The 18,914-nt window shown below is 37.4% G+C and overlaps 1 protein-coding gene across 1 annotated transcript; it reads left to right on the top strand.

Annotated features, from left to right (window-relative positions):
- The first annotated feature begins 959 nt into the window (after nucleotides 1-959).
- cry2 (cryptochrome circadian regulator 2) lies at nucleotides 960-16,769 on the top strand. Its single transcript, XM_039648184.2, has 11 exons — nucleotides 960-1,506; nucleotides 2,854-2,962; nucleotides 6,180-6,322; nucleotides 11,405-11,678; nucleotides 11,934-12,074; nucleotides 12,696-13,007; nucleotides 13,086-13,237; nucleotides 13,702-13,904; nucleotides 14,924-15,007; nucleotides 15,252-15,448; nucleotides 15,774-16,769. The coding sequence occupies exons 1-10, from the start codon at nucleotides 1,349-1,351 to the stop codon at nucleotides 15,440-15,442; spliced, it is 1,767 nt and encodes a 588-aa protein (XP_039504118.2). The 5' UTR covers nucleotides 960-1,348; the 3' UTR covers nucleotides 15,443-15,448; nucleotides 15,774-16,769.
- Nucleotides 16,770-18,914: the final 2,145 nt, after the last annotated feature.

The raw sequence follows: 18,914 nt of genomic DNA, 5'->3' as shown, positions 1-18,914 counted from the left end.
AGACTTTACTGGCTCATAGCCAAAATAAAAAACAATTAAAAATAAAAATGGGAGAGAGGAGCGGCAGCCAAACGCGCCAGCGTGCCCTTCAACCGGAAATGCTCATAATAAAATTACAGTTACTTTTTAATGAATTGCATGATTATGTATTATTCACACAATGGCGGTCAATTCTTAATCATTTAATTATCTCTAGTTCTTTTTACTCTTTTAAAACTTCCTTTCGTAAAAATTCCATTGTGTCATAATGTTTAGCACTATATTCACAATATAGAATGTCCAAGTAAATACATTTGTATGAATAACAAATACATAATGTATGAATATTAATAATGTTATTAGATATTTATAAAGTTATTTATTGGTTTTATTATGGATTTATGGATTTATTTATATATTTATTTCAAGGGTAGTAAGGAAAGGCTGATCCACAAAGAAAAAAGAAGAATGAATCTTATTGGTTCTTGAAGAAGCTCAAACATGCTGCGTAACACAAGAATGAACCTCATTGGTTCTTAGCAAACATGTTTAAACTTCAATTATCCACAAAAAATGTGAATAAAAGCGTAAATTAAATGATTATAAAGCGATTATGTGTCTTCAGAAAATTTGGACTAAATCGCTTAATTCATATTGATTAGTTTTACGATCCCTATATAAAGTTTTTTAAGCGTTAAAATGATGGCTGTGTAGCTATTTATGAGAGCTCTCAGAATTCATTAAAAATATCTTTATTTGTGTTCTGAAGATTAACGAAAGTCTTAGGCTGCGAGTTTGGACTTGGTGATGAGTAATTATTTTTGGGTGAACTCCCTTTAAATGTTCACTGACTATAATCTATTCTGAACCTTGTTTTATATAATTTCAGCAATTTGAAGAACTACCACGAGGCGGCGCGAAACACCAGAAAAACAAACAGGTCACCTCACGTGCGTTTCTTCAGTTTAAGATCATGCTTATAAAACACGTAGACAGACCCAACGGCTATCCACAACTGGGACAACTGTGCATGATATGTATTTCCCATCTGCTTTCCTCAAAACACTTCAGTGTGTGATGTCATAATTTGAAGATTATTTCCCAGGAACATTGCGAACAACACACGAGAGAAACGTGACTGGGCTGGCTCAAGTCACTCCTTCTGGGTAATCTGTACACGTGTTATCCCGTTGCCCAATGGACGCGGGAAGAGGCGGAAAATTCACTGCGTCGTCTACTCGGACTGCTCCTCAACTCAAACTTCACAGAGAGACGTAACGTGGACCCTGGACGACTGAAATTGGGGATTGTTTGCGCTTCTGGACTACTATTGACTTCATTTGACCTTAAGGATGGAATAAAAGTAACTATGGTTGTGAATTCCGTGCATTGGTTTCGTAAAGGGCTGCGGCTTCATGATAATCCGGCTTTGCAGGAAGCTCTCAATGGCGCGGATACTGTACGCTGTGTTTATATTTTGGACCCGTGGTTTGCAGGTTCTGCCATTGTGGGAGTCAACAGATGGAGGTCAGTGGCATTTGTTTTTCGTGGTTTGTGGTTATAGACAGACGTACGCTGAGTAGTTTATGTACTATTGCGAAGGGTAGGTAACTACGCAGCTCTTGTAATTTACACCGCCGCTGTTATGTTTTGGCCCTGACACGCGCCCGACCGAGTGTGCATGGTGACGGTAGCTGGTGTCGTGAAATGTTTTTGTTACGCAGAACGTGTGCTAATATCACATTTATGAACAAAAAAACAATAAAATGGCGACGTTTTATCACCGACTATGTCGTAAACGTAAATTATTCACTCGCGTAAAGGGTGAACAAACTTTACAAGTCAGCTGGATACGTCAGCTCAACTTCTCTTAGTGTGTTATTTCCATTTATACGATGAATGAATTAATCTATTATTGCGTGAAAGATATATAACTGTGGCGGTCCAGTGACAGTGCTGCTGATGATATCATACAGCTAAGTTATATGGAAGCTAACAGCTAGTCCTTTTGCTCACGCCCACTTTTGGTTTTATATAACGGCTAAAATTACAATTTCATTATGGCGTCATTGGATGTGAATGTTGTTGGTGAAGTCAAAAGCGCGCGAGTCAGAAATAAGAACGTGGGAGAGTGTAAAAAAATAATATTCCAAATGCATTAGTGCGAGTCACGTGATTTTCACGTGTGCTGCTGCCTGTTTTACTAGCATTAGCATACATGCTATTTTGTTTGAATGAATAAACTACCAGCGATAAAAAAATATTATAATTCACTTTAAGTCCGAGCGTTGTAATGAAATGAAAACTTTTGAATCCTTATTTGAAGCTTGAGTATGCAAACATACGTAATACAAAATAATAAACATGGTGCATGCTGAATCACACAGTAAGAGTTTTATTAAATTAATAAAATACTCAAATTGTTTGTTAAAAGACTCGGTAGGATTGGGGATTTTGATTGATTCATTGCAATGACTTGAATCTTTTGAATCCATTACGATGCCTATTTTAAACCAGTCGAGGCCTTAAATAGTGTGTTAGGAGTAGATGGCTTTAGTATAGAATACGAGAGATTAGTAGTACTTCTGGTCCCCAGATACAATCATCCAATGCAAATGAATAGAAAATTTGTTTGATCATTGCATGATGCTATAGATATTGTATTGCTCCTCTAAATTGTTTTGTTTCAGATGTTGATTGAAAAAATATACAGTATTTTTTATTCTTTTGTGTTTTTGGTGTGATCTCAAGAATGCTTAAAATAACGGTCCACTTGCAAGTTGTGTATAACTTCTGAAACTAGCACTGCTTGCAAGGTCACAGCATATTAATACATAGTTTTGTAAATAATCTTTTACATTTTCTCTCCTGCAGATTTTTACTGGAATCTTTAGAAGATTTGGACACAAGTTTGAGGAAACTGAATTCAAGGCTTTTTGTCGTGCGAGGACAGCCAACCGATGTCTTTCCAAGAGTCTTTAAGGTCTGTATTTGTCAAGTTGTTTGTTTTGTATCTTTTTGACTCACTTTGGCTAATATCTAAACATTTATGTCTCATAACTTGAAACTTCGGTTAGGTTTGTCCAAGTTGTATTTGATATAATGTTGAGTATTTGAACCTCAGCTCTTTTTTAATATATTAACAGTTATGTTATTGATTGGTTATCATTAATAGGGTCTTTTGCAAGTGATGTGATAATTATTAGTGTAATATTTTAATATTAATATCAAAAATAAAATGAAATATGTGTCTTCTGCTCACCAAGGCTTTTATTTTAATTTAAACCGTAATATTGTGAAATATTATACAATTTAATATAAATGTTTTCTATTTCAATATATTTTTAAGTGTAAATTTTTCATGTAATGGCAAAGCTGAGTTTTCAGCATCGTTACTCCAGTCTTCAGTGTCACATGTTCTTTCAGAAATCATTTTAGATTTCATTCTGTATCAAGTTCTCTCACATAATTTTACACATTCAAGTCTGGGGAAGTTGAAATTATTTTCAGCCAATATAGTCAAAGCAGTTAGTGTTAAAGGGATACTTCACCTCTGGAAAGATGAATGTGTATTTAAATTGGGTCATTTATGTCGAAAAAATGTGAAATTATTTTTGAATTTGGAGCTTTCTAGACTGAGAAAAGCCATAAAATGTATTTTTGGCTTATACGGATGAAAGACAACAACTCCCAGAATGCACTTGCTTTGCTGCCCTAGGAAGGCACACCTACCGGTAACAGAGCGCAGTATCAGAATGAATTCAGTTAGATTGAAACAAAAGCTGTGCATGTAAACAATGAATTACCAGTACCAGCTTGACTCGACTCAGCTTGCTTGTCGCTACGTTTTCCATTACAGACAGTACCAACACAAATAGTACCCGGTCGTCATAGCGACGGCTTTTGTTCCTTGTTGCCCCATCAAGCTCTCACGGGATCCTCTTTTCGGCAACCAAACAAAGGAAAGTCTGCACCTCGTCTGACCACGGCGTATTCTTCTGAGTTGTCATAATAATAGTAGTAAGTTTAGTAACTATCTCTGGCCAAACTATTTAAAAACGGCAGGGATATTCTGGATACTCCATCTGGCGCGGGCAATGATGACGCAGTGAATGGTGACTATTCTCTCCGACCAATCAGCAGTCGGCGTTGTTTTCACATGACATTTTAGTATCGGCTCAGCTCGCCTTAGCTCGCTCAGAACCTCACCGGAGGTGATACAATAAAAGTACCTGTAAGCAGGTACAGGTACAACTTTTACACAGTGGAAAACCAAACAAAGTCGAGCTGGTGCTGTATAGTGGAAAAGCAGAATTAGCTTCCAAAAATAAATGGCTGACACTATGTGTACATTCTGTGAGTGAGATCCCACCCTCTATCGGAGGATTTTTTTCCAGACATAAAATACATAAATCTCTTGTCTTAGGGTGATATGAGGGTAGAAAGCATGGTGATTCCAAAATACTACAGGTTTTCTACTAATACAAAGCTTAATGGTAAATCCTGAAGTATCCCTTTAAAATCCAATTTCATGAAAATCTCTTTGAAATCATTTTTCTAATCCTTATTTTCCTCATCCAGTAATCACGATATTCATTGCTTGAAAGGTGTTTCCTAAGGCAATCATCACTTTAATGTTATGCATAGTTGTCTTTAGGGGTCAATTCAAATCCATAACCTTAATGCTCGTTTCACACATACTCTTTACATTTTCCATACCCATGTTAACAGGTTAGAGCTTTCACACTGCATGCGGATGCAGCCTGTAGATCCATTCCAGTTGCGGTGCTTGTACAGCAGTGCAGAGATCGTTTCCTCACCGAGTCTATTTCTGCTCTGCTGTAAACGTCGAATGAAAGTCACAGCGCACGGTTTGTGGTCAAAATGAACACAGATTGACCAGGAAATGTAGTAGTTTCACCATAAATGCATTTCATTATATAAAATGTAATAATCTCACCATAAGTGTATTTAATTAAATATTAGCCTACTTTTCCTCTTTTTACTTTAAGACCGGGGTTTTAAGCAAGGAAAACAATTTACCTCAACAAGGACTTAATGAACGACACTCGTCTCTTTTGTGGCGGTAGAAAAAGTTCTTTGTGACGTGCAAGATTTATCGTATTAAAATAATAATATTAAATTTATTGTGATAAAATAATAATATTAAATGCAAAAGAAAAGGCACAAGAGTCAGCTTTTTTTGGTCAATTTTAAGTTTTTATTTAAAATGTTTGCGATTTTAGTATAAATACATGGTTAAATATTTGACTACATGCTTGAGCGACTTAATATGTATGAAGTAATGCAAGGAATTATATGCCTACGTTGTTTAAATTGTGTTTAAACGTGCATACGTCCATTCAAGTTTGTAAAAGAGAATCACAATGCTGACAACTATATTAATGAAAGTTGCTGCATAACTTCTGAATTTGAAATAAAAATAGTGAGTATGTGTTTGTGGTACAGCCGCGGATCAGTTACGCACTGCAAACGCAGCATATGTGAAAGCACTTTAGCCTATGCTGCTCCTGCAACACGCACCGCATACGCACTGGACACGGAGTATGTGTGAAACGGGCGTACGTATTAAAGTTTGGCGCCCTCCCACAGCTTCTAAATTTCACACGCCCTCCCACAGCTTCTAAAGATCACATTTTCATGCAGTCGGAGCAGTCTTCTCTCAATTTCAATTCAATTCAAAGGGGCTTCTCTCTCTCTCTCTCACGACAATGCTTCATTCAGACTTTGGCAAGTGGGTTGTGTGAACCCTTTGGCAGGTTAATAGTGCTGTGTTTATGCAAGGGGGTGAGGGCACTGGCACATCAGCCATTTAAAATGAGTTTGTATAACCTAGATGTCACAGAATGAGCTATTGTTTACTTCAGAATAACTGAAGAGCACAGTGGCCATGTGTGAAGTTTAAATTGACATTACTCTTAAGGGCTCACCTTTTTAAGCCTTATTTGGTAATCAAACACTAAATGATTATATTACCGGATGTACTTGAAAGCAGCAGCTGGTTAATGATGTTAACTTGAGGCTGTCATTGACCTCACTTAACCTTATGTAACACTTTTTTATGCTGCTTTTGACAAATACTGCTAGTAATAATTTTTTAAAGATACTACATGTTGATGTTGTATTTACTTTGACCATTTGTGTCATTATTTAACGTATATCGGATCTGTCTCTTTCAGGAGTGGAATGTCACAAGGCTCACGTTTGAATATGACTCTGAGCCTTATGGAAAAGAAAGAGATGCAGCCATCATTAAAATGGCGCATGAATATGGTGTGGAAACCGTGGTACGAAACATTCACACGCTCTACAATCCAGACAGGTGGGTGATGAACTGCTCTCGCACACATTCCTCAGGGAAAACTGACACATGCTGTTGTTCCCTCACAAACTTAACAAAGTTTGGTTTTGTAAAGAAATTCATTCATAGGCTTAATGTATATTTTGCTCTTAAATTGTCTTAAATATTAAATTCGTTCAAGTATGTCCATTTTTGATGGGTAGTGTATTAACAATATTTTTATAATTAATTGTTTTAATTTTTTGTGCCTGTTTTACTACCTTGTATTGTAATATGTAATCATTTATTCCTGATGGCAGAGCTGAATTTTTATTGTCACTACTCCAGTCTTTAGTGTCACGTGGTCCTTTTAATACAATTAATCGGCAAAAGCGATGAATTGGACGACCTCTACTGATTATATCAGTCAAAAGACGGTGAAAAAAAATGTGTCAGTACTGTGTTATGAAGAAAACCCATATGTTGAATTTAGAGCCATTGAAGTGAAAGAGACATTAACAGTTTTAAAAAAGCGACGTTAAAGCAGGCTCTATTTGACCCTATGAATTTCAAGTCGGGGTTGTAAGATCAGCGTTTTTTCCCCACACCAAATGTTTTTTGTTGCGCCTCCCATCCGATAATTACAAAGAGCTTTGTTATTTCTGGTAAGAAGCAAAGTCTTAGTTTTCAAATTCCATTTTATCATAAAATTCAAATAATACGTGCAGTTTAGTGGACAATTGTGTGTAAATTTGCAGTTGTAATAAAGAGATATTGATATTTTTGGCAACAAAAGAAGGGGGAGGGGTTAATTACATTTATAGTTGTGTAATATGCAGCTATTATTGCCCATTTTGTATGCAGAAAAGCTGAGCGTAAGTGGAAACGAGACAAGCTTGAAGTCTCTTATGACATCTTAATGGAGTCCTTAACAAACTATCAGAGAGCAGTAGCTAAAGGAAAGGAGGTTTTGTTCAATACAATTGATTCTGTTTTAAACCCAACCAAAAATACTGTTTTAGACGTTACCCAAGAAAACTGTGAAACATTTTTATACTCCTTTACAAAATTAAATGGATTAAATGTGGAATTGTACCTACTCCTTTTAATCAATCATTAATTCCTCCCCTATCCAGCTCTCGGACTCACTTTGAACCAGTTACACCAGAACAACTAGCAGAAGTAGTCTCCAAAATGGTGTAGTCTCCAAAAAAAGTGCTCCTGGTTCAAGCTGTACATTCTTTCTCCACGCCTTTTTAAAGTAGTCTTTATGACTATCAGTTTCAGTGTGACGCTATAATTAACAGCTCATTAGCAAGTTGAGTTGTGCCAAGCAGATTTAAACACAATTTTACATTTAAAAAAAAACACTTTTCTACAGGCCGATCTCCAAACTGGCAGGCCGATATTATCGGCCGATATTTGGCATTTTCTAAAATATCGGTATCAGCAGGTATAATAGCCGATAAATGAATATTTAAAAAATAAAATAAAAACGGACGAATCACGCTTCAACCTTGTCGTGAGTGTTGTCAAAAATAACTGTAATTATAAGGTAGCTTATAACTATAAGGCAATTTAGGGACTAATTATTATTTATCAGAACTTTATATTTTGATGTTCATTAAAATATTTTGATGTTCCTCTGTTCTGTTGTGACAATAGAACCAAGTTTCTTTTTAAAATGCATTATCATATTATTTTAGTTAAAACTCTAAAAAACATTAGTATAACTACAAATAACTAATGTTAGGGAAGTCTGTTAATATTTTGTTGCGCGTTTCTGAAATAAGAATAATAATAATATCGGCCGATTATATCGGAATGTCGGATTTTGAAACCAACAAATATTTGTATCGGTATCGGCCTTCAAAATCATTTATCGGTCTGGCTCTATTACATGGGTCACCAAACTAAGGCCCGTGGGCCGAATCAGGCCCGCCACACCCCTTTGACTGGCCCCCCAACCCCTCTGCCCCCCACTACTTGAACCGGCAATCCCCAAAAGTCGTCATGGCCTATTTTTTTAAATTGCTTTTTGGAAAATAATAACATGTCTGCATTTGGTATTTTGTTGTTTACTGAGCATGCTCACCTGGATAGGCATAAGAGCTGACTAGTTCTATTACTCATGTTGTTGTTATAATTTCAATGTTTATTTATTTATTTTATAGGCCTATTTATTTGACCTTTATTAAGTGCTGTACACAATTATTATAAATAGTAACAGGCCTACCTATAATTTATAATTTTTCATTCATCCTTACCAGTGCCACTCACCTCAACTAGGCAGATGTTTCTTACCTTGACAGGTTTGATGTTATTTGTATTCGAAAATAAATAAATGGAAAATCTGTGGTATTTCAAATTAAAACAAAGTGTGAAGACTCGATTACTACTTTTGCAAACAACTATTAATGATAAACAAATATGGCTGTGCCAGGCTAGTAATCTCTACTATGAGGCCTGCTGGTGGTCAGTTTGGTCTTTGTCACACAATTCTATTTTATATAGCCCCGGCCCCCCATCACAGTCAGGAACGATAATGTGGCCCCCAGAGAAAAAAGTTTGGTGACCCCTGCTTTTAGATACATTTTAGTCTGGTTTCAAATGTTTGCACAGCACTGAATCTGCATTATTGAACATCACCAATGATATTTTACTCTCCATGGACTCAGGTTCACCTGTTGTCCTACTTGTAGATCTCAGTGATGCATTTGATACAATTGACCATAATATTCTAGATGGTTTAGAATGTATGGTGGGCATCCAGGGGACGACCCTCCAGTGTTTTTCCTCCTATCAAAAAGGAAAAACAGTCTGTTAATTTAGGCAAGTTCTCTTCTACATCAGCTCAGCTAAAACGTGGTGTCCCTCAAGGGTTAATTTTAGGACCCTTGTGATTTTTTTACTGTAGATGTTTCCCCATAGATTTATTTTTCAGAAATACAGCATATCTTACCACTGTTATGCCGACGATTCCAAATGTTATTTTTCAGGGTATGTAGAGAAGAACTGTTCAGTAGAAAATGCCTTAAATTGCTTTAAAGATATTAAACATTGGCTGGCAAATAAATTCTAACAATGAAATGAGAGCAAAACCGAAGTCTTCATCTTAGGTTCTTCTTTCTCTTGCTTACCTGGCTTAGTTGCCCTGTTGTTGTCAAACGTACAAGATCATGTGAGGAATCTTGGAGTCATTATCTCTTTATTGATTTACTTTTCTCAGTGCTATTGATGAGTAGTTTTTATCACCTGAGATTGATCGCTAAGATTAAACATTTTCTTTCCCATACTTACTTAAATTGTTATCCACTCACTTATTTCATCAAGGTTAGACTATTGCAACTTAATGTAAATTGGTCTGCCCCAAATTATTTTATCCTGTCTTCAGCTTATCCAAAACGCAGCAGCCGGCATGTTCACATTCCCTAATCATTGACTAGATTACTCAGTAAACTTTGCCAGCACTTGTGATTTCACAAATGTGATTCACATAATGTGACATAATGATGAACTTTGCGGCACTGTGACTCTGGTCTGCACTTCTGTTCATGTGCAACTCACAATCTCTTATCCTTTTCCTGAGTGTATTACCAAACATGAGTTTGACTCTCCCCTTCTCAGATTACCGTGCAGATAAAACTACTCCTGATGTGTAATGTAAAACAAGTGTCCTTTTGCATAGATTACATAAATGTATTATATGCCCAGAATCTCTCATTCAGAGGGGAAGAGAATGAGCTTGCATCCATAAGCGTGTGTGTGAATGCATGTGCGGGTGCGAGTGTGACGTCAATCTCTAGTTCAGACAGAAGAAATGAGACTCTACTGCCATCTGGTGACTGAAAGCGGCCCTGACGGTCACACTGAGAAACATGTGCTGTGGGTTGGAGGGAGGGTAAAATAGCTCAGCATGCAAGTCACCACTGCAAACATGTGCGAGGGAGCGCCTGGCTTTTCCTAACAAACACGCGGGTGCCCTTTGATTCTGCACTGTGCCGAGAGAACCGGCCAATGGCAGGGCTCCACCCCTGTTGGATATAGACGGTTGTATAAGATCAGGACTATTAATAAGGGACAGGCTGTTAATGTGTTAAGACTGTTGTTTCTCATTAAGAGGGCAGACTGAGACTGTTGGTTCTTTTCAGAACCAGCCTGGGACTTGTGTGCGTGCATTTGGAGAATGTGTGGGGAAGTGTGTCTGGACACGCTGCCAGCCACTCTTTCCTATTTGATTGAATATGACCTTACTTTAGTGACCTTGTTTCCTAAAGAATAAAACTGAGCTTTTTATGGAGTGCCACCTCAGGTTGTTTGAAACTGATTGGTGTAGTTGAATGAGCTATAAGTGAAATGTCCTACAAACAAGCATGGTTCTGTTAACGTCGATCAGGTTTTTTCCTGTACTGATCCCAATACATAGTGTTTTTAATATTTGTTTTTAAATATTTGGGTGCATTTAATTAATGTGCACATAAATGTTTGGTTTTAATTTATGCGTGTAATCACCAAGGCTGCATTTATTTGATTAAAAAATACAGTAAAACACTTTATTATTAAATATAAAATGATGTAATTACACTTTAAAATAACTATTTTTAATATATTGTACATTTTACTTGCATTCCTGTGATTGCAATGCTGAATTTTCAGCGTCAATACTCGTCTTCAGTGTCGCACGATCTTTCAGAAATAATTTTAATGTCTCCTGCTCAAGAACTTTCTTATTATGGATAAATAGTTGTGCTTTTTTTTTTTTTTTTTTTCAGGATTCTTTGTTGAATAGAAATTCAAAAGTACAGCATCTGTAACATTATGAATGTCTTTTGATCAAAAATGTTTTTAATTTTGTGTTATTGTGATACACTAATGTAAATCAAATTGGGCCTGTGACATCAACTGGCTCAAAACACTTTTTCGCATTTATTGTTGAGCCTTATGATGCCTTTGAAAATTATTTATTTCTACACTAAACTTTTGACAGCCAGTCAACAAGATCAAATCAAACTAGCTTAAAACAAAGACCTTTCCCTTTCTGAGTTCTATTAATATTCAACCTTTGAGAGAAAATAACTGCTTATAGACCGTAAAATCAGAGACATGTTTTTGGTTTCCCCTCAGGATCATAGAAATGAACAACCACAGCCCCCCTCTCACTTTCAAGAGGTTTCAAGCCATTGTGAACAGACTTGAACTTCCCAGGAAACCGCTGCCGACTGTCACTCAAGAGCAGATGGACAGATGTCGGACGCAGATCGCGGATAACCACGACGAACGATATGGCGTGCCCTCTCTTGAGGAGCTGGGTTTTAAGACTCAGGGTGACGCCACACATGTATGGAAGGGTGGTGAGACAGAAGCCATGGAAAGATTAAATAAACATTTAGACAGAAAGGTAAGACTTGGAGATACCTCATGGAGTTACACGATTTAATAATGACTAATAAACAAGAAATGCAGCTGTTGAATTGGTTTATATGTGTGTGTATATATATATATATATATATTACTCAATTATATTTCTAGAAAGGAATAATTAATAAATGGTTGTATAATATTACCCATTAAAAATTTTTTTTTTTTTTTTTTTTTTTAATGTTTTTATATTGGTTGTTATATTTTGATTTAATCTCTTTTTGTGTTGATGCAGGCCTGGGTAGCGAATTTCGAGAGGCCCAGAATAACGGCTCAATCACTGTTCGCCAGCCCAACTGGACTTAGTCCTTACCTGCGATTTGGCTGTCTGTCATGTCGTGTTTTTTACTACAATCTGCGTGAACTTTATATAAAGGTAAGTAATTGTTATTTTATGACATTGTTGGTAGTCATCCAGAGAAGTGCAAGTGTAATAGTTTAATAATGAGTGGTAGATGGCATAGAAATAATGAAAGTGGAAGTTCAATTTGAATAATAATTAAACTTGCTAAATTAATACATGCATTTAACTTAAATAATAAAGGGACCCAAAATCAAGCCTTGGGGTACACCACAAGAAAACGTGTATTAAATATTCACTACCAGCTAAACTTTTGGGCACATTTGACTGAATTTATATTTCCCATAATCTTAATAAACCTTTTGATCTGAAGGCTTATGTTGAAATGTTTGAATTTAATTTTAGAGATGAATATGAATTGTATACATTTTAATTTATTAACAAAAACCATGGTGATGCCAAAGCAGCCATCAAGTGCTCCTTCATTACTCATTAAGAAGTGTCCCAGGTGGATACCTCATGAAGTTATTTTTGTTGTGTTAATTCAAAATGTGGCAGCAATAATAAAGTATGAGAATTAATTATTGGTGTTTCCTTTTTGAGTATGCATGTATGGTCATAAAAGACATACTGTAAAACTACGGCATAGTAAAACAGATTTCACAACCATTTTCATGACCTTTTGCACTTTTCCAGCTGCGGAGACGGTCTAGTCCACCCCTTTCGCTTTTTGGCCAGCTCCTGTGGCGAGAGTTTTTCTACACAGCGGGCACCAACAACCCCAACTTTGACCGTATGGAGGGAAACCCCATCTGCGTACAGATTCCCTGGGATCACAACCCCGAGGCACTGGCTAAATGGGCTGAAGGTCGGACAGGGTTCCCTTGGATCGATGCCATCATGACCCAGCTAAGACAGGAGGGCTGGATCCACCACCTGGCCCGGCATGCCGTAGCCTGTTTCCTCACTCGAGGAGACCTGTGGATGAGCTGGGAAAGCGGAATGAAAGTAAATAAGATGGTGCAACTTCCCCTTTCTTCCTTTTTATTCTTTTTCTCTCTTAATCTAACTCTTTCTATCTCTCAGGTGTTTGAGGAGTTGTTGTTGGATGCCGATTGGAGCGTGAACGCAGGCAGCTGGATGTGGCTCTCCTGCAGTGCGTTCTTTCAGCAATTCTTCCACTGTTACTGTCCCGTGGGGTTTGGCCGCAGGACGGATCCCACCGGAGAGTACATCAGGTAAACACACCAGCCCTTAACCACAGTAAGACAGCACGTCTTACATCACTGGCAGGTGTTATCTATTTAGAGTTTTGTAGATTTGTTGCATAAAGGCTTATGTAAACCGCCTCAGGTTCAGATCCCTCCACTGTGCTTTCAAAGGAGCTGCTATAAAATTGTGTATTGTATTGTATTGTATTGTATTGTATTGTATTAAGCTCCTGCATTGGGTATGGGTTTACATCCCATCCCTGTGCGTTGACCCGACCAGATGAACCAGTTCTTTCCAGTGCTGGCGATCTTGTGCCAGCTGCTCTTCATCCTCCATAGCGACTCCGAATTTTACTCCAATGCTTTAACTCCGATGCTTTTTATGCTAATTTGTCTTTTGTAATAAAAAAATGTGTATAATTTAAAGAAAGATATTTTGCCATTATTTGTAAGTGTCTGTTATAAAACCATCAATACATTCTCACATGCAGGAGGTACATCCCGAAGTTGAAAGACTATCCTAACCGCTACATCTACGAGCCATGGAACGCTCCAGAATCGGTGCAGAAAGCGGCCAACTGCATTGTGGGTGTGGACTATCCTAAACCTATGATCAATCATGCCGAGAGCAGCCGGCTTAACATCGAACGAATGAAACAAGTTTACCAGCAGCTGTCACACTACAGAGGCCTTAGTGAGTAACACACAGTGGATCTATCAAACACAACGGTTTATTACAGCCCTCTAATGGAGGAAACAGGAAATTACAGCATTTGTCACCAACAAAAAATTGTTCTTATGATATTAAGAGCTTGTATAAGGGGATATTTAAGCATGAGAAAAGGCTATAAATCTCCACCTCCAGCATCCTCAACACGCAATATAGCCGACTAGCTCCTTCTTTATGTGTACAGATGTGATGTGACAAAGACATGCTCGAATCTCCCGTGGAAATCCGCCAGTATTATTACAAGCTTCCCGCTTTGAATCAAGCTATGGCAAGCAGATGGTTTTGAACACTGGCTGGTTATGTATTTTCTCAAATATGTATTTTGGATAATTTTTAACCCTAAAAAATCTACAAACTGCAGCTTTAAGGTCAGGATCACACAAAAGGGGAAAATTGGCCTTGCACAAGTCTATTAGTTATGTATGCATATAATGGATTTGAAACTTGGAGTGCAGAGGTCTGATCATGCTTGCCCACACAATATGGAAAATAGTACATTTGCATTAGCTCAAGATTGTCATTTATTGAATTTTAAATGCATGCAAATGATTCAATACTTTGAGAAAACTTTTCAAAGCTGTCATTTAACAGATAATACATGATATCTGGGCCACTGTACTGATTGCTAATTTTAGAGGATTTTTTAATGAACATTGCAATGTCAGAATAAAAAAACAACCTGTGTATGTTTAGTTAAGACTAAAAAGACTTCAGTTAAGACTATAGTGGTGTTAAGATTAAAAGAGCTCTCACCATAGAAGTTTTGAATTAAAAATACAGCTAGTTACAGCATTTTACTAAAGGATAAAATAGAAAAGTATGTCGGTACATTTTATGCTGCTTTTTTTTTGGCAGACGCATTTATCCAAAGCGACTTAACATTGCATTTCATTATATCTGTATGATATTTGTTGTGCAGTTGTGGATGACGACTTTATCGGCATTTGCAAAAATTTGTAACCATGGCTTTTTTTGTGCGACAGGTTTGCTCGCCTCAGTACCTACAATCCAGGAAGAGGCGGAGCCTCCCATGTCAGATGACTCTCAGGCCAGCAGCAGCACTGCCGGTGAGACGCGTCAATCATCAGACTAACATGATTCATTGTGCAGCTTTCTTTTCTTTCAGCTAGGCTATGTTTTTCTCTCTGTGACTACACTCCCTGTTCGCACATAAGAATGTGAATTTACTAATCCAAAGAAGCAATCTTCGCCCTTATTGTTAATAACTAATCATACCATTGCTACTATGACCAGACATAAAATTGTTCTTGTCAGGACAGTACTTTTTCTGAAGCTCCATGTTTTCTACAGGTCAAGGCTCCACGCCTCCTCCCTCAACCCCACCCAACTCTGAGCCCTCCAGCCCGACAGCGGCTGCCCCCGGCACCCACATCCAGAGGAAGAGGGGTCTACCCTTTGAGCTCACAAGCAAACAGAAGTCAAAAGTCAAGCACGCCAACCAAGCCAAAGGAGTCGAGCTGAAGATTGATGAAAAGCAGTGACCACAGGTATAAAACCCACAGTGTTTGTGCATTTAAGTTACCAGCCATTCAGATTTTTCTACTTGCCAAAATTATCAGAAATTAACAAACCAGATTAACGAAGTCACATCTTACACTTATATATATGATTCTGAATCATTGTATTATTTCTTTATATGAAGCATATTTATTGAAGCCACAAAAACAAACCTGTTACTGACTAATTGTATTTGTCCAAAATTATTGTATTTTAATTGAAAACTATGTGAGTGGTGCTGTATGATTAAGCGTATTCAGAGGTAAACAACCCACAGTGATGATGATCATTAATTTTATTTCTGGTCGTCTTCAGGTTAAGACTTCATTTGCGGACTCGGAGGAGTCTACCTTCCCGGACTATCCAACAGACAGAAACGGCAGGAGTCTAGTGAGAAATGGTGCCACCTTTCGCGGAAGAACAGAAACGGCACTAATAAAAAAAAAATAACAACAAAAGATTGAACCGTTCCGTCAAGGCGTGTTATACTGTAGATCCATCTTTCATAAACAGCTGCTTTTGACCTGCTAAACTAAACATGATTGTATGAAGAGACAGATAGATGTTTAGTTCTCCCTTCAGTTCGCCATTGAGAGTAATGAACGATTCGCCGAAATAAGTATTCATGAAGTTATCTAGCCAAAATGTATGCAACTCGGATTAATGGCATGTAATAAAAATGACGAGGGGAACATTTGAAGACAAAGGCTGCAGTGTTCTGACAACATCAATTGAGAATTGTAATTCTTGTATGAAGTCTGATATAGTTGAACTCTATAACTGCAAGCTTCAAGCAACTAGTTCGCACAAGCAATTAAGAAGTTTACTACGGTTTCGGTAATTTCTCCATTTAAATATACGCTTTGTGTATGTAATGCAAACATTTCGTTGCCACTGGCTGCACTAAAGTTTTCTGAATTTAACAGAATCCATCCTCATATTAATTCAATAAGCTTGATTTATTTACCAGCTCATTCATTTTAACGTTTGCAGGTTTTCTAAAAGTTAGAAACAAATAATTGTACATTCCACTAAATGTATTCATTCACTATAATTTAACAATTTAACATGTTTCCTCTGCAAGGTGGAACAGCTTTATTTATTTTTCCTCCCTTTTTTTCTTTTTTGTATTGTATAAAAGAGTTTATTTTCATTAAAAGGCTGATGGGATTAAGCTGTTCTGTTTGTAGGCAGTAATTTATTTAAGCCTTTTCACTGCATGCTTCTGTCAGCGACAACTTGTCTGCGATATATTGCATCTACAATGTTTTACTGTAGACTACAATATATCAAATAAATTTCTTGAATCTATTTGAAACTCGTTTGACTTTATTCTTCAACCTGAAAACTTTTATCATATTACACATCCTACAGCCTTTGTTTTACAAACATGAATGAAATCTCATGCATCTTGTAAAAAATCACTTCTTTTGAATATTTTTGCCTGGTGGACGTTACAGCAGCAGACATTGAAAGAGGGACGTGAGACATATTTGGGTATCAGAATATCACACACACTTGTGTGAGGGATCTTTTGACTTGGGTCAGTCCACCAAGAACGCCTTAGCACCATACTTAAACACCCACAACAACATGTTTACTAAAACATAGTGATAGAGACTCCTGCACCTTTTTGAGAAGGACTTAAATCACCACTAGAGGGCGTCTTCACATTGTGCGTGTGTATGTGTATATGTATGCCCAATTGCATTTATGCACAGGCCTGCTCATTTGCATTAGGTGATTGAAATTGATCATATTGAATGAAAGAGGTATTTATATAGCGCTTTCATATGTACTACTGTACACCCAAAGCACTTTACAATAATATCAGGGGATCTCTCCTCAACCACCATCAGTTTGCTGCATCCACATGGATGATGCGATGGCAGCCACGTTTTGTTTTTTTTTTGGTAGCAAGTATCTTTCACGCTCTATGGCAGGCAGGGTGGACATATAATTACTTGACATCTTTTATATAAGTGATTTCTTAAGTTATTTACTCCTGGCGGCTGTGTACGGACGTTGGTTTTTGCCGTTATTTTGTATTGAAGCCTATGGGGAGGAGTTGGTTCTCACTGTGGAACATGAAATTCATGGGGAGGAGTCGGATCCAGATCCAACTCCGCCCCCTGATCCCTAAACCCAACCCTAATCCTACCCATCCCCACCTCCTTGGATCGTGATCCGACTCCTCCCCGTGGATCTCATGTACTGCATTCATTGAGGTGCTGCTGATGAGGAGTCTAGTTTGTTTTCCCCCAAAAAAGGGGGCGGGGACAAAATTGACAGTTAAATTCCATGATGTGCCGATTGTGCGTATATAATAAAATTTAAAAAGCCAGTTCATGACCCCTTTAAATATATTTTAGTGGTTAGTTTTTTTATATATAGTTTGTTTTCATGTTGGCTTTTTATTTTTTATAATAGTTTGTTTTAAAATATTTTAGTTTTCATTCTATTCATCTTTAGTTTTGTTTTGTTTTTTGTTCTTGGCTTCGTTTCATTGTTGTTGTTTTTTTCTTAGTTTTGTTCTGTTTTGCTGTCCTGTTTTTTGTTTGTTTTTTTGTGTCTGTGTGTTTTGTTTCTTCGTTTGGTCTGTTTTTCTTCTCTTTGTTCTTTTTTTTTTTGTTGTTGTTTTATTTGTTTTGGTTTCTGTTTTTCCCCTCTTTTTGTGTTCGGTTTAGTGTTTGTTTGTTTTTTTTTTTTTTGTTTTTTTTTAAAGTCACAGATACATCACCAGTATGATAGTTTTATTATTATTATTTTCTGTGAATATCTTTGATTTTTCTCATCGTTATTAAAACATGCCCCATCAGTGGACATCTGAGTAAACTGAGCAGCATCCAGCAGTGTGCTGGTGTTGTAATGCAATGGAGCTGCTGTATGCTGAGCTGATGTGAATGGTGTCCTGTGGGAGCTGTGCTAATGAAGAAAGAGCTCTCAGCTCCTGTCCAGGTCAGCTAATGTACTCTTATACATCATAATGACCACAGAGCCTCTTATTGTTGCCCCTTCCTTTCTTCGTCCTCCATCTTCTGCCGAGTCCCACAATGAAACGGATCTCCTGCAAGTCGTGTAATCTTCGTTCGCACAATGTAAAATAAGATGACGCAGGTTTGACCCATCAATAACGTGCTGACTATTCTATTAAAGAAACCATGAAGATCTAGATCTTCTTAACAGGGTTTGGGAGTTGTTACTAATGAACTTTAATGATACAATATATATCTCAGACAGCCTTCCAGATATTTTTATCTGTTATCAATGCCATCGATTCCCAGCATGCATCTCCAGTCCCGATGTCGGCCTGCACTTGTATGGAGGTGGCAACTTGAGCCGCATTGATCTGGACCATCAATCACTGGTGTGGCAGACCCTTTTAGAGGAGACTACGCCTCTCTCTCTCTCTCTCTCTCTCTCTCTCTCTCTCTCTCAGTTATCCGCCACTGACTT

The sequence above is a fragment of the Pimephales promelas genome, chromosome 25 (genome assembly GCF_988280905.1).
Source record: "Pimephales promelas chromosome 25, fPimPro1.hap1.1, whole genome shotgun sequence".
Lineage (NCBI taxonomy): Eukaryota > Metazoa > Chordata > Actinopteri > Cypriniformes > Leuciscidae > Pimephales > Pimephales promelas.
The sequence above is the reverse complement of the archived record's forward strand: the minus strand, read 5'-3'. Positions and strand labels throughout refer to the sequence as shown.